Source organism: Dermacentor albipictus, chromosome 2, assembly GCF_038994185.2.
Source record: "Dermacentor albipictus isolate Rhodes 1998 colony chromosome 2, USDA_Dalb.pri_finalv2, whole genome shotgun sequence".
Classification (NCBI taxonomy): domain Eukaryota; kingdom Metazoa; phylum Arthropoda; class Arachnida; order Ixodida; family Ixodidae; genus Dermacentor; species Dermacentor albipictus.
The window spans coordinates 1,708,628-1,732,688 of record NC_091822.1 but is presented as its reverse complement, the minus strand read 5'-3'; the positions used below and the strand labels follow the sequence as shown (position 1 = coordinate 1,732,688).

Genomic DNA, 24,061 nt, shown 5'->3' with positions numbered 1-24,061 from the left:
TCATTTCAATCCCTATCATGCAAGACTCTTCCAATTCCAAATTTATGGCACTGATAACACAAACTTCACGAATGCCCTTTCAAAGCACTCCTGTTGCATTTTCTGCAAGCCATACTGCAAGAAAAACAAAAAGCAGGCTACAGTAGACACTTGTCTCACTAACCCTCAATACTTTTGTGTCACTGTGTCAATTCCTTTTGAAGCAGCCACCGTCCAGCTTGCTCAAGCTGTGCCTGCCAGTTCCTAGCCTACACGCACTCTGCTAAGAGAAAGAACACAGATGGACCAGAGCACTGTGGTTCTGCAAGCCACCAGCAACAAAATGTTGATTTTATTTCACAAACCAGACAGTAAGAAAAAACAAAAACAGAAAGAACACCATTCTATGGAAGGCACTTTTTCTCTTGTGGCTACATTCATTTTATTCTCGTTTGTTCAGTCATGTGCTCACAGTTACTGTTGGCCAATACAGCAATGTATTTCAGCACCAAAAGAAGTGGAACCTCTCATCACAAGTTTGTTTTCATTCTGTTGAGGTTTTAGCGTAGCTACGCGTGACCGGCTTACTTCTTTTTAATATTTATGCCTTGGTCCAACACCAAAACTGTTCCATAGAGCAACACTTTCATGGAAAAGGTTAATCAGAAGAGAGTACTTTTCACAAAATTGTTCTGCGTTGCGCAGAAGATATGAAATTTCAATGAATTCTGGCTATTTGATGTGAATTTTTCTAGTATGCCTAAAAAAATATTTGACAGGCAGTTCAAACCCCTTCACATGCTGCTAGAGGTGTACCAGAAGCCTTCATGCTGTCATTGTTATCTCTAGCACTACCATTATTTGTTTGTTCTTTTTAAATTTAGAAATGTATGGATTTGCATTCCTTTAGGTTTGATGCCTGCCATGTTTCCAATAACAACAACGTCACTATGTTGACTTCTCAAATATGGTGTGGAAACAGTGTCTGGGGCTCTGCCCAGCCATTCCACCAGAACATTAGTCAAAGGCAGTGACTGTTGCTGACGTACATGGCAGTTCGCAAGAGAAATGCATGGCATATGGTGTAATCAGCTTGTTTTGTTGTCCATTTAATATGTTTACAGTTCAATTAAATTTCTTTTTTATGGTGCATACATTTACTTGGCATGTCTTTTTTCCTGCACATGTGTTACTTGAAAATGCACAAGGGCTCACTTGCTGTCAGACTTCACGGGGCCAGTGCCTCGTCAGGCTGCAGTGTTGTGGCTTTTTCTTTAATGCCTCCATGTTTACATGGAGAAATAAAAGTTGAATGATTGATTGATTTAAACACTAAGTTAGTTTATCTTAAGTTACTCTAAGTATTCTTTGGACACTCGATCTTCACTTGTCGGCAAAAATCTCCAATAGCAGAGAAAATAAAGGCCGAAACATCACATCTTGAAAACTTCACTCCTTGATATTAGCAATGGTTAGTTAGTGCAACATTTCTCATTTCGAAGTGTTCCCACATGTTTGGACCACTTTTCGTAAAAAAAGTTTTCATATATGACTAGGCTGAGCCTCCTTTCATTGAGGTGCAATCAATATGCATCGAATTAATAATTAATCATTATTATCGATATGGTCTTAACTACTCTCATGTAATCAAAGGAGCAAAGACGAGAGCTTCAAGCCGGTATGTTGTTTTTGGATCTTTGGTGGCTTGTATCTCACTCAACACAACCATCAGACAGGCCCTGACGAAGTACTTCCTGCCGGAGCTGCATTCGATGCATTTATTTGTTCACAAGCGATCGTGCAGCTGCAGAGCACACTGGCAAAAACATCACGAGAAACCTGATAGGTGCTACTTTCTTCAAACTGTCTGGTTTAATGTTTCAAAACTGCACAATGAGTTACAAAAGATGTCATAATGGAGGCCTCAAATTAACTTCAACCACTTCAGGTTGCTTAGCGTACATATAAATGTATGTATCTGAGTGTTTTTGAATTCCATCATATTGTAATGTGGCCACCACTGCTACTTTCTTCGCCTTTTTTTTTTTACGGTCTCTGTACATGTATGCCATCCTGTTGTCGAAAGTGACATCTGGCATGGCAGAAATAAGCCTCCACAGCTGCAAGTCATGAGGTCCCCAGGTCACCGACTCATATACAAGTTCCGTACTTTTCCTAGAGCAGCAGGTCCCTGCCGAGATAGTTAGTGGCACAAGGCAAACAAGGAAAAGTAAGTATGAGAATCGCTGTGCTCTTTTTATCAGCTTGTGGAATCAACAGTAACCATTAGGTTAAGATAGTTTCAGGCTCATAACAAAGTCCACAAGAATGTCATCGTTTCCTGTAGGTGTTGTATGGAGAATGACATGCAATTCAACTTAGCCCCACATTCAGAAATGCGCCTTAACTTGAAGCTACGGCTTAACTTAGTCAAGTGTGGCTCAAAACAGCGCAACATATAAACACGCTCAAAGAAACAGTGAGCACCTTGGGCACATTCACATCAAGCACTATCCTGAGCCAGACTTGACCAAGTCAAGCAGTGGCTTCCAGACTCATTTCTGAGTATGAGGGTCAGCCACCAGAATGAAACTGACAATATTAATTAATTCTGGGATTTTACGTGCCAAAGCCACTATATGATCATGAAACACACCTTAGTGCCTCATAATAAGATTAATTTTGGACACCTGGGGTTCTTTACAGTGCTCTCTCAATGGATGGTACCTGGGTGTGTATTTGCATTTGGCCCTCCTTGAAACGTGGCCGCCAGGACCAGAATCTGATCCAGTGCCCTCAGGCTTAGCCGTGCAACACCGAAGCCCCTATGCCAACCATGGCAGGCGAAGCAGATCCATATTCCTCCGACACATTGTTCAAAGCACACTCACTGGTTCAATGCTCCATTTTAAGGCTTTTCATTCCATTTCAGTTTTGTCATTCCCACCTTGCTTTTGTTGCCTGCCATTTTGTGAAGCCATTGTTACATCAAACAGCCAGTTTCTGCACGCGACACTGTGGGTGCACCTTAGCTAGTGCCATGCATGCACATAATACACAACCAGAAAAGACTACAAAAAGAAAGAAACAGATCTCGGCATAAGCATTACTTGTGCACTTACTTACACTATGTGTTGTTACAGTCCTCATCCTCCGGCTTCCCTAAAACTACGCAGACAAGGTTCGTAATCACCTCTAGTCAGCCAGTTTCATCACATGTCAAAGAATCTGCTGCCAGCATACATTTCTGCCCCACAAGCGAACCCTAACATTCTACATTGTAATTTAAAACATTTTGCAAACAGTCCAGCTTTTTCGGAAAACATTGCCATCCCCGCATGGCAAATGAACTCTGCTCTTGTATGGAGGTCATGAAACGAATAAAATGCAGTCCTGATGGCCACAGCAGCTACCAGGGAATGATAGTGAGAGAAGACAAGGTATCTCGTAAATGCAGCTGTGTATGCTCACATCAAGCTGGTTTTGCACAAGCTATCATCGCTGGGTGCCATCAGAATAATCCTAAGCAGGTGGCTTGCACATTCTAGACAAGTGTTTTTTGACCACTGTACCAATGTCTGCCTCCTTTCCAGTGGCCATACAAAGCCCAAACAAATTTTTGTGTCATTAATGCATCAATAGCACTGATAGGCACCTTCTTAATTCCGGTGGTAGCAGAGGGCATAAACTTTAGACTACAGTGCCTTCTCACATTAGGTGCTCCGGCTACGTGGTTTTCTCAAAAGCAAAGGTCGTGGTATTCAGACCGTTAGTCCAGACAAGAGCACCCAGCAAACACACGATCAGAAGATAACTAATTTATGCTGTGAGCAATAGCGCCTTGCAACATTCTGCCATTCCAGAAACCATTTCAAGCTGACCAAGCACGCCTGCTGGGCAGTGAGACAAGTGCCCACGCAACATGATGGCAAAAGTTTCACAAGATGAACACCACAACTCATATGCAGCAACCACAACCACCATGAGTTGCCGGACATTAGCAGCTGCATTCAAAAACACAGCCGATAAAAGCTGACACCATGGGGTCAGCACATCGGTTTCATCTCAAAGTGAGCTGAGTAACACTATTTAGTTGGAACATTTTCACTGCACAGAGGTTAGAGGGTTACAATTCTTAAATAACACCACAGTCAACAGCAGCACCGAAGCTTCTGTACTGCATGCAAGAAGACGCTCTAGTCAAGCAGGTTGCCAAAGAAGAAAAAAGTGGTTGCTAGTAAAAACAGAGGTACACGGCTAGTATTTTTATTTCCAGTAAACCAACCATGCATACTATGAGCAACGTGCAACCTCAAAAAATGCTGTTCCGCTTCCTTAATTCACAAAAAGCTTTTAAAGGTGACGAATATTTTCAAATGACTACAGAGTCAGGCTGAGATAGCTGGAAATGCCCAGTTTTCCTCTTTATAGAGTAATCATTCTGCTTATCGAGCTATACTGTAACACAAAAAACAATAAAAGACTGACACACATGTGCATAAATATGAATAGCTGAGATTAGTTATTTGTCAGCTATTTTACAAATGCCCCTTAAGAAATGGAAAAGTTCGAAACCATTTACAGAGAAGCAATATTTCTGAACATGCTTCAAGGTAAACGCTGCCATGCAATAGCATCACTGCACTTTATCATGTTCAAATTTTTTTCCACTAATAGTTTTTCCACAAATAAAACTAATAGAGTGCACTCTCCGAGCAAAGAAACATGATGAGTGCTTAAAAGTACCTGAACTGAAGCCGAAGCAAGTGTTTGCTTACTGTGCAAGTATTTGCCTACAGTTTCTCTTTATATTAGGCATCTGCACTTTCCAGACTAATATTCTGGCTAGCAGCAACCAGCATTTGCAACCTTCTAGGATCAGCAATTTTGCATTGCTCTAGTACGTCTGCCCAGTGAAAGCAGTAACCAGTTGATGTGATTATCTTCTAATCAAAACACTTCAAAACAGTCCTATCTAATGTGTGACAAGCTCACCATCAGAACTATTAGTCATTGGGCATCTTATTTGCCACAGATCTGTAAATTCAATACTTGTAGTGTACAATGTAGTGATGAAAGTAAAGCCAAATAAATAAGATCATTTGCAGCGTGTGCAGCAAACGAATAAAAGCTTGCTCCCCTAGAATCCATGGAATACACAAGTGCTACTAGGCAAAATTTTCACTTCCATCAGTACCCGGAGATGATTTCACAGAATTATGACAAATTTCATTTCACATGGAAATGCATCAAGTAATAATTTCACTCAAGTGTATATGCTTTTAGCACTTAACGATCATTCTGTTGAACTCCACATTGATGATAAACATGACACATCAGTTCCTACTCATTCGCAATTTGGAGTAAACAGTAAAAGGAAGCTTAGTAGCCATTTGTATACAAGTGTAGAAAGAATATACCACACAGCTGCAGAGATGAAACTATCTTCGGCATTACGCAGCTTCCTTTCTTTACTTCCATGTGTTGCTTGTTTCAGCTGTGTCATGCTCGTTTGGCAATAAACCAAGAGAAGCAGTGATACAGCTGTGTCGCAATTAAAGTTGTGACTTGTACGTTCTCTATTTTTCAGTGCTTGTGTGTGCTACACAACTACTTCCTGCAACGCTCCAGAGAGTAGCTGTGTATGTGATGCCCTTTCATGAAGCATGTCATTAAGACGGCGTTCAATTTTTTTTTTTTCCTCAAACCGAACTTGTAACCGCGAGTCGCCCCCAAGGGCACTACAGCAAGGTGCTTAAAAACAGAACGCTGCCCGATAGTATGTCAAACGGGAGCCAATGGCAACCAACACCTTCGATACCGAATCGCCACTTTTACTCGGTCGCAGTCCGGTATCTGCTTCGCAAGACTGTCGGTAGTATACACGTACAATTTTACAGTGACACATAATGCAGATCATACAGTTTTACGCATCGGAGTTGCTTCTCGACTGTGGCCTTCATTCGAATGCTCTCCACAAAACGTGTATGTCAAGTCAGGCGCGGATGGGTTATTACGCAAGCGGGGTGGGAAACGGCCCAGTCATGCTGCCATGCAACTATGTCCAGAAAAAGGGGGTGCTACCTGAACTTTGGCCGGCCGTTGCCGGGACAGGGATATGACTGAAATCTAGCCTCAGGGGCGGTCCGGCACCTGTAAAGAGGACGCGAACGTAGAGAACGCGGCTTGCGACCAAGGGCCGCCTCACCAGAGCTAGTGGACGCGTTGGTTGGGGGCACCAGGTGCTGAATAAGCAGCACATCGCCCTCCTTGATGGAGTGCGACTTGAGCGAGCGCTTCTCGTCCAGCAGAGGTCGGCCTTCGTGCATGAGCACCATTTCCCTGGCGGGCACGCCGGACTCGAACTCGCAGAGTGCCTTCAGCCCCTCCAACTCCATCTCGGCACCAACGTCTAGCATGTACAGCTCGCCCGAAAGCGTCGTCACCGTAAGCTTCATCGCTGATCGGGAAGTCCCGGTGGTAGCACCACCACACGTTTCTGCAACCGTAACCAGAGGACTCCGTGGAGTAGCCACACAGTAGATACGGCGTCTGCAGCGAGCACAAATGACTGCCGCCGCTAGAGCAGCAGCCTGTCCAGCAGCCGCCGCGGCGGTACGCGGCTCATGTCGATGACCCTGGCGCCCATTGCTCAATCGCCTAGCACGCAGCGCACGCGCAAGCACAATTTCGGGGGCCGAAAAAAATAGGGACTGTTTGTAAACAAAGACGGCGCTCATATGACAATCAATAGTTATTGAGAGCTCCAAACATAGAACTTTACTGTACAGTAGGCGTTTTTACGTACAATATTTCATTTTGAAATCCCTATGACTCCAATCCCATTTGAACCCCAACCACAGATGGGCATCGCAGCACACTGCTCATATACGAAGAAAGAGAAGATACAGAGTTTTCTGTAACTTTTTATAAAAAGTTCTATGAGAAAAATTTTCTTCCCCCATGACTTCCATAAGCTGCAAGCGTTTTTGGCACAGCATAATGTGCGCAATAGCATGGCCTTTGAGATTGGCCACGAGATTGGTAATTGCATAATATTGTATTCATAAAGTTACTATACTGACTTCATTGGTGCGCCTTCTTTTCTGTTGGCGATAAGGGAGTGGTGGGAAGCATAGAGTTTCCTACAAAATTACTAGAGGGAACTCTGGCACTGCAGTCGCTGTCGTATACCATGGGAATGATGGGAAGTACATGGATTTGTCTGATCTTCGTGCTTGTGGATTCAAACGTTCTTGTGGCTTTGTGTATTACGCTATATAAACCTTATTGTCGTATATGTCGGCGCAATCTATATTCTTCGAAGTGCAGAAGACGCCGGGAACGCGTACAATTGCTATTAATTGCAACGATTGAGCTTGTCCAGGTGGCCAAATCGAAACGCGCCAAGCGTCGCAAGGCACTGGCATGCCCGCGATAAATTCATAAGGGCGTTTCATTCGCTTGTCGATACAAGCGTCCGTAGCTTAATGGTTTCAACATTAGGCTTCTGTGCTAGAGTCCCTGTGTTCGAATCCTGCCGCAAGGTAATTTTAATGATGTTTATTTAATTATTTATTGCGCAATACACTGTACACTGTTGAAGATGGCCCACCTGGGCCGGCGTTGGGCGTACCCAGTGGTTCTAACGGGTACGTTGCGTTCACCCAAATAGCCAACTTATTACTGATTTGGCTTGGCTCCCGTTGGATTTTTAAAAGGCGGCGGTAGTGCGCTTTGGTCATTTCTTGAATTTCTTGTGAGCGTCTGTGCAACAAGGTGTAACCTTTCTCTATGGTGAAACCTTTACGAGGTGTTTCTGCGTTGTATGTTCGATTTAAGTGGTCTTCGCTGCCGTGGTTAGTTTGTTTGGCTGGTTAGTACATGTGCAAACGGTCTTTTGTGATGTTCTGGAGTTGTGGAAGGTCGTCGCCCCTATTGCAAGTACTTGCGTTGTCGCGACATCATTCGAACACTATACGATCAGAGCAGAAACAAGTGCTGTAACCTACCCCGGTTATTGTGTAGGCGTCAGCTCTCGAAGTATTGGTCAATGCACGGTGGGAGCCCGTTTTATCTGCGGATGCGTGCTTGCACCAACTCTGACGAAACTCTGATCATTCGGGACCTATGAAAGCAGTGCTGTGTTGTTTTTGTTCCCTGCTTAGTTCGCCTGTTTACATACTCGCCTGAATGTGTGCTATTGTGGTTTTTAAGTTTTCCCCCGTGGGTCTGTACCAGATACCTCGCATTCAGCTGCTTGTCACCTGTGGTCGTTTATAACTTTGCTGCAGAATTTTGTCCTTAAGTCGAATAAACTTTGGAAGGAAATCGTGAAGCTTTACTCCCAGAAAGCGCTTGTACGTCCATAGAATTTACAGTTCAAATGCAACACATATCCTCATTTAAATTTTAGAAGAATTTATAGTTTCCGTAAATTGAAATTGCAGATAAACAGAATTCAATAAATTGAAGATTTCTATATGCACACCAAATAAGTTCTGCAAAGTAAAACGGTTTGTTACATTAAAGTTCAATATATGGAGGTGTAATTGTACAAAATTGATTGATATAGGGGTTGATTGGATACAGGGTGTGCATATTCACACGCCTGGTTCCGTAGTCGGTCGTTACGTGCCGCTCTACTTGAGCAATAAACCAAGCAACAATGTTAATGTTTTCGAACTGTTCATATATCGGGAGCACACCAAGAAGGTGATCTAAAACCTCCAGGCATATGGTGACTTTCTGTTCCAAAAGAAAAAAAAGTAATAGTAATAATGTGTACAGTGGCATAGCAGAGTAAACAAACAAAAAAGCTGTCTTTTTAAGACAATGCTACATTTTTTTTTTTCCTAATTACAGCAGCTGTGCAAGGTGTTCTAGACCAGTTACGATATTTGAAAATTCAGTGTGATGGGCCAGTCTGTTTCCCTTAGTGTTATAATGGCCTCATATTCTTGCGAAGTTAATCATATGACTCCTGTATCCTTACTACATTGAACTCCTGAAATGTTTTATTCCGGCCACTGCTCCTCATCCACCATGCTGCTTCTGCTTAATAGTTCTCAAGGCAATTATATTGCCCTCCTCTCCCTATTATTCAGGCAGAGAAACAGATCCACATGGCCATCACAAACTAATTTTCACTTGCACATGCCCTGACGTTCAAAACATTGCAGTTGAGCTGGAAGCTAGAATCAAGCTAGAAGCTAAAGGGAAGCTAGAATTAGCACTAGTGAAATGTGAAGGTTGTTAGCAAAAGTGCCCACAGTGTGTGAAGCCACAGTTTATGCGAAGATAAAAGTTTTGAGAAAAATTGTATAAATTTTGCAGTTGATATTGTTGTTTTATTAATGCTGCTCTTGCTTTAGTTATCCTTTTTTTTAGTCACCATATGTGTTAAATGTCACAGCATTTGATATTATAGCATTGACATATATCAGTGGGGTGGGGGGTCCTCATCTGGATAGTTCATTTCTAATGCATACACTTTGCATAGCTTGTTCGCGTTGCCAACACCTACTGTATTACTTTGCTATTAAAACCTTCACAATTGTTTTTCACACATAAATAAAACCAGCAGTCTAAAAATGCTCCTTTGTCTCATGCAATATAGCGCTCCTCTCAACTAAAGCTGTATGTTCTCGAGACACAAGTTGACAGCTACATGTTAGCTGCAAAACCTCTTAAATTTGCAACAATATTGAATATATTGAGACAAAAGAGCTATCTTGGTGAACATAATGCTGCTGATGCTGACCAGCACATGAGTAGTGCTTCTTTTATTACAAACATTTAATCACATTGCAGAGAGTGTGTACCACTTAAATCACAATCATTTTATTGAGATAATTTTGTGTCATTTGCATGTGGCAGAAGCAGGAAATAGTAAGCTGACTCTGCCTTAAAGCAAACATATGCATGAGAGAGCGCTTAAAGCATTACTTGTTCAAACCGAGGCTTTGGTGTCTAGATTTCACGACGAAGAGAGTAAAATGTGAGGTCACTTGCCCTGTATTCTGAAACCATCTATGACTGGAAGCTTCATTCTACTGAGATGAGCGCAGTGCCACCCCTTGACTGAAGACGATGCTGTGTTTCACAGTAATTGACATGAAGTTTAATTAAAGCTAAGCAACCGCCTATGTCAAGGAGTGGGGCTGCTGTGCATTTGAATCCAGGTGGAGGTTGAGTGGAGAATACAGAAGTTAGTCATCTTTACCGATCCTTGAGCCTCTTAAGAGATTTCCTACAACATTTAAGCTCAGCCTTTCTGTTTTTTTACAGCATGGTTATTACAGGTGGTACAAAACATTCCATTGTACAGTTTCTATAATTCTTTGGGAAAACATACATCACCTCACTAAACAGGAATAGGCTCAATAGGTTCACTGGTATCATCTATAGTGTTTCCATCCAAGACCTATTGCTATTACAAGGCATTGCAGACATTCAGTGATGTAGCCAGAAATTCATTTCAGGGAAGGATTCTCCACTGGCCACTACCACTCCCCCATCACCTCTCTCTCTAGCACTATATAAATGTGTGGAGGGTTTTACATCACACCAAGGCAAACTCCTAGCACTCCCCGGACAGGAATGCTTTAGCAATGAGGATGCACATTTTTACGTTGCCAAAACTTTGCTTAACTTCTGACAAAAGTTTTTCATTGCTAAGACTACGCCTAAAATTATGTTATCATCCTTGTGCTGTTTTTAAAAATGACTATATTAAAAATAACATTTTGTTTACAAATTGATGTATTTATATAATATATATTATGACCTTGTTGGTACATTACTTAGGAAAGTGAACTGTGCTAAAAACATGACAGCGCTCTGTCTTGTGTCTTCTTGTTTGCAGCCCAGACTTGTTGCAGCCCAAGTAACAGTGAAGGTCAGCGTTATTTTCTTACCAGATCTGCTAGTGAGTGGTTCAGCCATGGCTGTGTATGGAAGAGAGCGGGCACTATTTTGCAAGTCGCCTATTACTTAATTGCAGGCATTATGGGCATGCTTCCCTGACACCTGCCTATTCTAAAGACTGCAAAGCAGCAAGCACAGCACATGCTATGACAGGGTAGGTGAATCTCAGCTAAGGCAACTGGCCACAGCTATCTGGTGTTGAGCGATCGAGCAGTGATGAGACAATCCCCCCTATGTCCCATAATTTTTCACTTCATTCTTGATGCCCTTAATGCGTGTCACCACCCTAGCCCCCTTACTGTATCATCCTCCCCACTCCCTGGAGCTCTCTGAAACTCTTTTCAGCTAATCACTGTCCCGCTTTTCAACATTCACGCGGTTGTTGAATGACACAGCATTCTATAACATTCCTATATTTATGTTTCTGTGTGGACATTGAGGCCATTCACCTAGCTCCCATAGTTTGTTGTGGCGGCTTCTTAGCTTCCCTGGTCCAGCACCCCGTCCTTGATATAGATTGCCGCGCGCAAATCAGCATTCTGTAGGCCTTTCTTTCTTGTCCCGTTTTCTCTCCATTTTTTCATTCTTAGCAGTGTGTACAAACTAGCCTGAGAGCAAGCCCTTCTGAAGTTTATTAGCATAATGAAAGTCAGAGTCAATGGAAAGTAAAAGAAGAAAGAAGAAGGTGGGGGGAGTGTTTTTTATGAGTTTTCTAAACAAGCAAGTTGATATAAGTAAGTTGTATAATAGCAAGCACCAAGTATAAAAGAATAAAAAACACATTTGCACTTCTCGTCTGACGAAATTTACTGTGCTTTTACAGAAATGAAAATCATTGAAAAGGAAGTAAGTGTTTACGTTGAGATACGAGCACGTAATCTGTAAGCCTCGTAAGCTTATGTCAAGTAAAACAACATGAAATCCTGAGAGATTGAGCTTCTTAAGTACACGTGTTATAATAGGAACACCAACCTTCTTCAGTATGATAAAAGCACTGTAGGTCAATGTTCTCCACGTAGTGGAAACATTGTTAAATCTGTTAAAATGTGAATGTGGGCAAGTTGGTAACAAAGTTCTAACTTGCTAAAGCACATTACTGTCCTCATCGAACTAATGACTATAGTTTCTTGTACATGTGTCTTGATCACATTCAGCACAACATTGTGCATTTTTAGCTTTCTTTAATACATTCTGTAGCCCCTCAATGGATTCAAGATGCTAGAAACCTATGTTGAACTACAAAGTGCTTGCCATTAAAAAAGACAAGAAGTCAGTTCCTGTGTTAGAAATATTTATTAGTTAGAGAAAGGCTAAAATTTAGTATGAACATTAGCCATATCTTGAAGTTTTCATCCTACTCATTTTACAGTTGAAGCTAGCTTGCTTCTCAGGTTACTTGTGCTTAGAATTAAAGCACAACAAACAGATGAATGGCTTGCCGGGGCGTTATTCACAGAATGTGGTCACTTTTCTCACTCTCACCATAGTGTTTGGGCTACTGCTGGTACTGTTGGCCGCATAGCAGCCAGTGCAGAGCCACTGAGTGTCGTGTGCCGATGTGCCAGTTTTTCTTAGCATGTGGACACTTCTCCCACGAGTTTCTTCGATGTTGTCTTGACGAGGGCCGAACAATGAATGAGCCAGTTCATCTTGAAATTTTATAATTGGCGTAGAGTTTCCTTCAAGCATGCCACGAATGTTCCACGCATTTATGATGACACATCCAACAAGCAACTCAACAGCTACCTTTCTGTACCACTTGAGTCCTTTTCTAAGGCAGTTGTGGTATAACGTCATTTGGTCACTATAGTCGACGCCCTTTTTTGCTGCATTGTAATCGAGACCGGCCTGATGTTTCATGATTGGTGCATTGTCCCTTGTTTTCTTCCCACTGTCCACCAAAGTTGCTTCATATTTGGCGACAGATGTGAGTATCAGAACAGGCCTCTTGTCCATCCACTTCAGTGCCTTCACTCCATTTTTGGACTGAAGTTCGGTAACACTGCCATTTTCAACCTTTACTTCAGTGAGATCTTTTGGCAGCCCTTTCCTCACTGAGCAAACTGTGCCACGAATGAAAGTGTCTTCCTTTAGAAGGCGAAAAGTGAGCGGCAAGCTCATGTAGAAGTTGTCTACGGACAGCGGGCACACAACTTCCTTGTAATTTTGCAGGAGTTTCAAGCATACATCTTCGGCATGTCCGATGCCAATTGTTCAGTCACACTTTCCGGCATATACATCAACCTTTAGCCTGTAACCGTCTTTGGTACATGCCTTGAACAGCCTGACTCTGTAAGAACGAAAGTCTGCCACGCCATGGCACTATTGTTTCATCTATCACAACCTCCTTTCCTGGCTCAAGCACAGTGGCAAAAATTTTGGTTCAATTTCTCTACCAGAGGATGGATCTTAAAGACATGATCCTGCAACTCTGCAACCAGTTAATTGTCCGCAAAATGCCGGAACCTCAAAAGTAGGGAAAAGGCGGTCACGGCTCATATTTTGATGAATGAGTTCAACACCATACAGGTTACTTTTTGCCTAGTAGTGACTCGGATAGGAAGATGGACGAGATTAATACAAATTGGTATTCCAACAAATGCTTTCGTTTGTTGGAGATTGGTTTCCATCCAATTTTTCAACTTTGATTTAGATTTGGGAGTAGGAAGACGGAGGAGACCAATACAAATCAGTATTCGAATAAATGCTTTAATTTTTTTGGCATTGGTTTCCGTCCAATTTTTCAAGCGTGATTTAGATTTAGGAGTAGTTGACTTCAACACTTGTGTGAACCTGTTTGTTTCATTGACCATCATTTGCCAAATGTCATCCGTAATAAACAGTGAACATAAAGATGGGGCATAACGGCTAGATGGCAACTGAATGATAGTGGGCGGCCTAGAGTACGTGTGGTGTCACACTAGGCGAAGTGGTTGTTGCCGGTGTCCATTTCTCTAGAGATGGGCTGAGAGAAATGAGAGCATTGTATCCTGAATCATTCACCTCAGAATCATCAGTCAGGTCTGACTCTCCATTCGACATGCTGGCTGAGGTCTGTGATGGTTCGTAAACACTATCTTTGTCACTGATTTCACTGTCCACTGCTGAACATCTGACACTGAAGCACTTGACTCATCCGCTGGTGATCGCGAAGTTGCTGGTGCATTCTTCTGGCCCAAAACTAAGTTTATTTGTTTCCTCTGCATTGTGCTTTTTTTTTTCGTCCGTAAGGGGCATGAGGATCTATCTATTAGACACGCTGAAAAGTTTGGGAGTAGCAAGAAAAATGCAGGTACTTATTCCAATGGCACGTATTTCAAAGACTGCTGCGAAAGTTTGCAAGAAACCAAACTGAGAAATGCGCCGCCACTCCACTCTCCGAAACAAACATGCCACCCCATGTCCAATGCAATAAAAATATATATTAGTTGCAATTTCAAACCTCAGATGGCAACACAAGAGCGAGAATTCTTGCGTGTGGGTCACTGGTGAGTCACGCCACACACAACATAAAAACATTTTCGTTGAGTGCATCGTGGATTGCCAGTGGGTCATAGCATTTAACATCAGACAAGTAGTCTACTGGCTATCTATAATCTCACGCAACAAAAATCGTACCTCTGAGTTAAAGTGTCATAGTGTTATTGCAGCAGCAAGGAGATGAATGCCCGTAACTTTGCTGCTGCATAGGAGCACAGGCTGTGCTGTGATGGCACTCAGAGTGACACGTGACTTAGATTCAAGGCAGCATCAGTTATTTGTTGAATCTGTTGCTGCAGTGAACTAATTAAAGTTTAGAGAAATAATGAAAAATACAACCCGAATGTCTGGGTGCTTTTGTTTTACTTCGCACTGTAGCAAGAGAGATGAATTTCCGTTTCGTCTCCTTTTCCCGACGTTTGCACGCGCGCAGAGAACGAAACTATACGTCATTGTCTACTGTGTTCCAGCATTGCGATCATGAATGCTCTTTTATCCTATCGCGTTTGCCTCAGTGCTGGGGCACTGACTTATACCGCTAATCACGTGTTCTCGTGTAGAGCGCGTATTATCGTCCGCTACAGGAAACGAGACAAGCGCAACAGCTCGCGCGACACCGTCACCGGAAGTGTGCCGGTGACGGTGAAAAAAAGAAGACGGCAGGGTATACCCGCCGCGACCCCTCGGCTCCGGTATGGGAGAACGCAGTGAAGGAAATTTGCTTACACAGGCGAAACGGGGAATGTCGAGAGAGTGTTTATATAGGCGGCGACGCTCGCCTCCTGAAATCATGCGTTCGCGGCACTTCAATCATTCTCTATCTGCTGTTAATGAACCAATTTGAAAAATGCTTGCGGTAGAACACTTCTTAGAGGGCACGTAACAACTTTCAGTGTATAACCAAAATTTGTTATGTAGCCTGTGAGGGGCCCTTTAAAACAAACTCGGTAAAAATCGGGTGTACTGTGGGATGCTGTTACAGCTGCGTCGAGCTTCACAGCCCTCTACACAAGCATTGCTGTGAAGCCTGTGGCAGAAATAGAGTTTTATTCAATCAAAGGACTGCATAGAGCGCGCTCTCGCGTTGTGCTACGTGAATTAAATCATTCGTTCCCTTCCTGCACAAACGTTTGCATCTCGAGTGGATTTCAAGCACACCGTATAATAACGTGCAGTTCCGTCGTGCTTCGCAGCACTATACACAAGCACTGCCGTAAAGCTAGTGGCAAAAGTACGATGTCATGAAACCAGATCAATGCATATACCTCGCTATTTTGGTGCGCTGCGTGAATGGAAACATTGCTTGCCTGCCTGCACAAACGTTTGCATCTCGAGTTAATATCAAACAAATCATATAATATGTGCAGTTTCGTCGAGCGCTTCACCGCACTGCATGCAAGCATTGCCGTAAAGCCTGTAGTATAAATAGGGTTTCATGAAGTCAAATTAATGCGCAAACCTCGCACTTGTGGTGTACAAGGTAAACAAAGAATTCGTTGCCATGTCTCCGCAGTAGTTGGTCACGTTGATTTGTGTGAGCATATTGGTTCATGTGCCCCATCTACCTCTGTGATGAGAAAATAAGCAAGAATATCAGCTGCTATGTGTCGATGCATATGCTTTTTATTACAAGGTGTAGGAGCAGTACATCTTACTGCATGAGTAAACCACTCATGGAAACAGTACGTTCCTTGAACATTGTAGCTATTTAATAGCCTAGGAAGCGCGCTATATTGGAAGTTGCAATTTTTTTTTCTGTTCGCAAAATTCAATAACTCGATGCTTTTTCTAAAAGCAAAAAATTATAAATTTCGCAATGATACGTATGCTGCGTCAGTAAGTTAAGTAGGCAGCACATAATTAGGCTAAACCAGAGGAATATCCGCAGGTAGGGATTTATACAAATGTACAAAGTATTTAAAAAAAATGTTTTCAGTGTGGAGTAAGGAGTTGCATGTGCGTCCAGCGCTGATTTCCAGCGCTTAATTTTTGTTGAACCCTGATGTAACAAAGACGTAACACTCAGCACTCTATTTTGTTACATCAATTTTTTTTTTACAATGGAACACTGCATTCTACTACAGGTGCCGCTCATGCGCCCCAAAATTTTGGCCCCTCTAAGGAAGTCACTGTTCTCTAAGTTTCGCCCGAAACTTAGATATCGCTACTTCCTATTGACACTCGTGAAACCACCAGCCACGTCGGCTTGCCGCCTTTACACCGGCCGCAAATTACTTTTAAAAAATGTGGCACGCGCGGGCCGTGTATATGCACTCTGCTGCGCGCGGACAGCCATATGCACGGGCACGGCCAGGCAAGAGACGTCGCGCGCTCTCTGACCCTAGCGCGCACTTGATCACGGGACGTGGACAGCGCGCATAAAGCTGCCATCCTTCTCGGCTCACAATCGCACCCTTTCATTCGCAATTAACCCCAGCATGTGGGATGCAACGGAGCACTATAATTTTTGTCACACTTGGACTTTAAACCAAACATCAGGGCGATGGCGAAAATTCGCTTAGGGTGTCCAAAAATTGCTATCGCAATAATACACTATGGAGAAAGGTATTATGTAAATTATCTGTGGATGGGTCGAAACCCCCTAATTTCCCAAACACGCACCCATCCACTGGCACGCTGCACACATGGATCCCGCGCGGCACGCTGCATCATTAAGGCGTATCGTTCTTCGCTAGCTCTATGATCATTTATGCAGTAGTCACTTGGCGAGAAGCTTAATTTCCAACCTATGCGCAAGTCTCGTAGCTGAATTTCGAAAGTACACGGACCATATATATGTTGGCAAAATAATCGGAACTCACTATTTAGACTCGCCAAAATTATAATTAGCTGCTCACTTGAACTCATAAGGATATATATTCTTATGAGTAGTATATACTACTCAGCCGAGCTCACTCGGGCTCAAACTCGCCAAAATACTGCTCAGCTGGGCTCACTCAGACTCATGGGATGATCTCAGGGAGTTGATCGACTCATCAGTGAGTTTGCCAGCGTATGATGTGTGCTGAACCACAAACCTGGCTTTCTTGAATAAAAACAGTTGGTCGCTGCAGCATATGGATGCACATAAGTGTAATTCAGAGAGCGCGGCATTGTAAAGGCTGCCACAGTTACCATGCCATGCTGCAGCTCATTTCAATCATGTCAAATGCAATACCCCTGCCAGCTTTTAGTCAGTCGATCAAATGTGATTGCTATTTATCTCATCACAACACCTCATTTTCCTGCCTAAGGCTTTGGGTGAATTTTCCTTGGCATCCATTTTGTTACTCTAACAGGTTACCAGTTATCTGTTGCCTATACGAAATTTGAAGTTGTGCACCTGTCATGTGGACTCCATGCCAAACTCGTAGTACTGCATGCGTTTTTGCAGTTAGGTCTAGAGTTACAGAATCGCATGTGGGAGTTACTTTAGTTAGCAGCTGTAGCTTTGGAACAAACACGTGCATGAGAGTGTGCTGAAGTGTTACCTGTCAAGACTGGGAGCACCAAGGCAACTTGTGCAGTAAAGGCATGGGCAGTACGAGCCCACAGATTTTACTAAGTGTGGCTGAGGTGATGCGTCTAGATTTCACTATGAAGAGAGCCAAATAAAAGGTTGCCTATCCATCATACCTATTCTGGAGCCTTTTCTTGAGCTTTTCTAAAACATTAAGCTCAGCGTGTACACTTTATCACAGCATAATTATTACATGTGATATAAAACATTGTATTGTGCAGTTTCTCCAACTCTTCGTGAAGGCATCTATCCATACATTAAACAGGAATAGGCTCAATGTTGACATATCTCCACAGTGGGATCTCCAGGAGCTCGTACTGTCACAATGCATCACAGACATTATTTCAGTGAACTCCAGAAGTGAAGCTCTTCGTTAACATTGGCTAAAATTGTATTTTTATATAGCAAAGTGATCATGCATAAATCTGTATGTCATGACATCATAACATGACATGACATGACATGACATGACATGCATAAATCTGTATGTCACTTTGTTTCTCACGGACTTTAGTTTACAATTGTTTTCGAGATCAGGAAAATTGTGCAGTGTGCTAGTTGGTTCAACATACTTAACACTGTTGTGCGGAGTGACGAAGGGACAGGACTTGAGCGAGAAAACAATAGACACCTGAGCACAAACTATCAACTGGTGATTATCACAAGGGAATGATTCTGCTGAAAAGTAGGAACCAAAGGAAAAGACAAGTCGTGGAAGCATACAACCTCAAGGTGGACCCACAGGGCTCATGTGTCAGCCCGCCGTCTATTTCACTCAGCAATAAAGAGATTAGCATAATCACTGACAATAGAGGGTGTAGGTAGACCGGGAAGAGGACTCCTGTGCATGCGTGTAGGCTTTATGTACGCTTCACTTGCAGAAAAATAAACCAGTTCATAGTTTGCGCTCAGGTGTCATGTGTTGTTTTCTCGCTCAAATCCTGACCCTTCATCGCTCTGCGCAACAGTGTTAAGTTTTCAGGTTGTTCACTATGTGATGTAGGAAGGGTAAAATTGATGGGAAATCCCAATATTCTTGGGCATATCGTGAAAAATATGGCCCAAGTCAAGTGTCATTTTAGGTTTCACTGTCCCCTTATATAGGGCAAATAGTAATAGTTTGAATTCTATGGACGCTGGTTGCTTTTTCTGACTTAACCTAGGCAGTGATCAGCTCTCAGTTGAAAGGAACAGGTAAACAGGAGGACTTGCCACATAAGCAGAAGGTAGCACTCCAGACTTAAGCTTAATATACTGCGTGCTTCCACAGCCCTAGGGGGCTAGTCTGTAAGTGTTGACTAAGGGGACTGTCCATTCCAGTACACGCTGAATGAATAGAGCACGAGAGCCCATGGTGATGATTGCCAATTGCTCTACCAGCTTATAGCTCTACCTAATCAGTGTGTGCTGAAACAGTCCACTTAGTGGATCCTTACAGAATCCTTCCCTAGACTGATGTTTATGTTGGTAGGTTGCAAGTATTGCACTTTCTTTCCTTTGATGTGGGCAGTTCCCACATATGGATGCAATTTAACATATTGTATTCATATTGCCTTTGGTCTATACATATCTAATTCATGCTTATAACCAGGCCTACAAGCTCTTGTCCTGCATATTTATATAGCCTTCTCATTGAAGAATGGAGTCATTCTCCATTATACCCTCAAGCACGTGAAGTAGACACTGCAATAACCCCAAGGGAGGGGGGACAGTAACGCAAAAACCTTACTGGGCTTGTGGTGCTGCTGAAGGATGCACACATACCATTTATGCTAAAATTCCCAGCAGACATTCCAAAGTTTGTACGAGTTCGACTTTAGCTGGCTAAACTGAATGATTCATATTGAAGGCAATTCTTGCAACATTTGGTCAAACTGAAAAACTGGACAGCACAATTAGCTGTGTTCATCTACCATTTATACGACTGCTGCCCCGAGCATTTTGCCTGTTACTTTGCCTTTCGTTTCTGAACTATCAAGTTCAAGTACACATGTACTTTATTACTGTACAAGTAGAATGGCTTCAAGGCTTTTCCTGGGCATTCAACAGTCACTATTTATTTATTCCTATAAACCTTCCTGCATGTGAAGGCAAAAGAAACTTATTAATTCATGCTGGAAGTATAAAAAGACAGGTATTTGCAGAGAAAATGTTTATTTTGAGCACCGAGGTTCTTGCTGATGTAGATATGGTGCTGGCTCCCTCCTTGTCCGAAGCATGTGCTTGCTGCACACAGCACCAGATGATGGCTTCCTAGGTCAAAAAATCAAAGTGAAATAAGAGGCATTTTGTTTTAGTCCCGGAAAGAAAAAGCAGGATTGAGACATTAACATGTATAAAAAATACTTGCCTAAAGAAAAATTAATACACAAGCAAATTCACTAAAGAGGTTCACTTTCAAGAGCGAACGTATGGTTACGATGAAAATTACAAGGAAGCTTCACTGCTCATTGAGGTTTCGGTTCAGTAGTTGTTGAGCCACGAGGGTTAGCATGCTACAACTTGCATATTATGTTTTGTAGAACAATACTGCACTTTGAACAATGTAGTGCCTATTTAAATGAACTGACAATGAACGCTGAAACTCCAGGCTAGTTTGGTCTGCACAAGATATGATACAGACACTGTACTGCATTCATTTAGTGTTTTTGTCACTGATCTCATGCACAAAGGTCATTCACACCTATCCTACATGAAATGCAGTTACTTCTTTGAAGCTTCATCTAGTCCTTGAACTTGCTGCATGCTTATGTCTAAGGGAGTTCGTTTGGTTCCTGTTAATGTAGTACATCTAAGCAACTGTTATCAAATGCCCATAGTGTTCCCTTGCATGTACAAAACATTTTTGGCCCTTTCAATGCACAATACTCATTACATTTGACACTTGGGACTCGTGCAAGGCGCCTTGTCCACATCTGATAATACTTTCATAGCTGGGTCATTCCCATGCCAAATGCCTTGGTTATTACTGTGACCATCTCACACTTTTCCTTTAGAATCTTCTTGTCCACTTTTAAGGTAGCACCCCACGACACAATGTCTCCATCCTAGTGGTGCTATGGAGTTAACTTATGTGCTAGTTGTAGCAGATGACGTCAACTGAAGGCCACTGAAGATAAAACTCTCTGCAACAATTCCTTTTACACAAAAAATGCAAACAATACAGAATAGTCAAAATGTAGTTATCTGGCAAGACTGGCTGCATCCATCATCTTTGTTTGGCGCAATTCTGAGGTGGCTCCATGTTACAAGACGCTTGGCGATTATTGCCATGTGACTGTTTGGGACTCTATAAAACACAAGAATTGCCTTACTCCGGCCTTTCTCTTTGTGCAGCGGCCAAGGTTATTATTCGTCCAATCGCACCGTGTCCTGTTTGTGTGTCCATAGACTAAATTCTTCACCACATTGTTTTTGCCGTATTTCGTGAGTGACCCATGAACTCATCTTGGGGTGGGACTTCTTATCTTTGGCGTTTGCTTCTATCTCTTGTCGTCAGCGCCTCACACAACTGGATGATGCCACTGGCAATTCTCTTCCTAACCACGAAGAATGCATTCGTCTCGTCACCTCTTCCGATTACGTTCTTTGGCCACCTAGAGAAAAGATTATAGGTGTCAACTCCTGTAACATTGTGGATGGCGGCGTATTCATTCTACCCTATGACCATACCCTACCTCGAGCAATTCTGATTACCCCTGGCCTTATTCGCTTCTCTGAGGGGTCTGCATTGCTTACTGCAATAAACCAAATCGAACCCCAACTGTTGCCTCGTGGATCATCTGTCACTTGAGCTGTTGACACTCATGTCGTTGCAATTGTCACGAAGACAGCTCAGTGTGTTCTTGCGTCTGTTACCGTGCGCTGAACAAAATCGTGCGCAAAGATGTTCACCCCGCGTCACGGATGGATGATGCACTAGATTCACTCCACGGTGCTGAGTATTTTTCTAGCCTTGACTTTAGACCAGGCTACTGGCAAATACCGATGTCCAAATCCGACAAAGCAAAAACGACATTTGCTACCCCTGATGGGCTCTACGAGTTCAGTGCGATGCGTTTTGGACTCTGCAATGTGCCTGCCACATTCGAACGCATGATCGATAAGTCTTGTGTGGCTTGAAATGGAAAACCTGTCTGTGCTATCTCAACGACATTGTGTTTTCAACCATGTTCTCACAACATTTGCAACATCTTGATGAAGTCCTTGCCTGTCTTGCAAATGCTGGTTTGCAGCTCAACACACGCACACGCGCGTGTGCGCGCGCACACATACACACACACACACACACGCACATGCAGTTTGGCCAGCAAGGCCATCAAAGTTCTGGGGCACATAGTCTGCAAAGAAGGTATTCGTCCGGACCCCGAGAAGCTTACTGCCATCCTCGAATTTTGTGTCCACTGCGCCAAAAAGACATGCACAGTTTTCTTGGACTTGCTTCTTCCGGCACTTCATATGCAACTTCGCTACACTTACGTCCCCGCTCCATCAACTCCTCCCCAGTAATGCACCCTTTGTTTCGTCCGACGAATGTGAACATGCTTTCCTGCTTTTGCAACATGCCCTGACGTCAGACCCAGTACTGCGCCACTTTGATCCAACCGCGCCCACCATCTTTCACACCGACGCTAGCAGTCAGTCTCGGTGCCATTCTACTACAATGCGACAACACATTCCGCGAACGAGTAATAGCTTAGGCTAGTCGTGCACTAACCAGTGCAGAAAATTACTACACCATAACCAAGCAGGAGTGCTTTGCTGTTGGGCCGTGCAAAAATTTCACCCATGTCTTCGTGGCCGCCATTTCACAGTCGTTACCGACCATAACACACTGTGCTGGCTTTCATCGCTAAAGAATTTATCAGGTCACCTGGGTTGCTGTGTGCTTCACCTACAGGAGTATGATTTCAATGTTACCTACAGGGCTGCAAAGAAGCATCAAGACACCAATGCTCTCTCTTGCTACCCTCTGCCGAATCATGACGATTCACCATAACCTCTCCGCGATTGTGTACGTCCCGAGTCCTCTTCATCGGCTTTACCCATTGTAGCCCTCGAATGGCTAAGACACAACAGCCCATCTGTCCTTGTGTCCCACTAACGCATCGACCCATACTGCTGAACTATTCTCCAACGCATGGAAGATTCTTCGTCACCTCCAAACGCCTGACTTCGTCGACAACTTAATCAATTCAAGCTGCACAATAGGGTTTTACATCGTAGCATTTATCACATCGATGGCAACAAATGGGTCCCGGTCATACCATGTTCTCTGCAATGTGAGGTGCTTGAAGCCTTTCACGATCATGTGACGACTGGTCCTCTAGGCTACCACAAGACTTACAACAGAATATGAAGTTGCTGCTCCTGGCCTGGCCCATCTTCAGCCGTTGCGAAGTATGTTGCACCCTGCGTTCATTGTCAAAGCAAACCCAACAGCTCCTTCTGGCTCTTTACAAGCTCTGCCTTGTCCCGCTTTGCCTTTTGAAGTAGTTAGAATAGACTTGTACGGTCCTCTTCCCATGACCTCACATGGAAATCGTTGGATTGCAACGGCCATAGACCATCCAACACGCTATGCGGAGACAGCATCTCTACCATCCTGGACTGCTGCTGAAGTCGCCGATTTCTTTCTACACAACATTATCTTACACCGCAGCGCTCCGCGCGTTCTCCTCAGTGACCGCAGCAGTCTTCCTCTCTTCTATCCTTACCGAAGTTCTGTGCGCCTCTAACACAATTCGCAAGGCGACTTCCAGTTACCATCCGCAGACCAACAGCTTGATGATTGCGATGTACATCTACCCTGGCCACACGAACGGGGATGCAATCCTGTCGTTCATGACATTCGCCTATAACATGGCTACGCAACGTACCACTGGATTTTAACATTTTTTCTTCATCTATGGCTGTTCACCAAGTTTCATTCTTGATGTATCATTCCTTTCGACTCCTGTACCCCCATCAGTTCCTTTCTTGGAACAGTTTGTGTCTCGCCTCGCAGAGTGCAGACGCCTCGCCCCGCTTAACACCGACGTCTCCCAGGACGCTCGCAAGTTTCGTTACGACTCGACCCACTGTGCTGTAACTTTTTCTCCTGGTGACAAAGTTCTTTGGACTCCTGTGTGCGTTCCTGGCTTATGCAAAAAA

The 24,061-nt window shown here is 43.3% G+C and overlaps 1 protein-coding gene across 2 annotated transcripts in view; it reads right to left on the bottom strand.

Moving 5' to 3' along the window:
- rngo (DNA damage inducible 1 homolog rngo) overlaps positions 1 to 6,625 on the bottom strand; it is a 178,073-nt gene extending 171,448 nt beyond the window's left edge. Inside the window, exons 1-2 of one of the 2 annotated variants that reach the window (XM_065455441.1) lie at positions 6,188 to 6,625; positions 6,064 to 6,132 (exon numbers count right to left, since the gene is read on the bottom strand). In XM_065455441.1, coding sequence (XP_065311513.1) covers positions 6,064 to 6,132; positions 6,188 to 6,437 — 319 coding nt within the window. In that variant the 5' untranslated portion in view covers positions 6,438 to 6,625. The remainder of the gene's footprint in view (positions 1 to 6,063; positions 6,133 to 6,187) is intronic. The other variant, XM_065455442.1, reaches the window with a different exon arrangement.
- Positions 6,626 to 24,061: the final 17,436 nt, after the last annotated feature.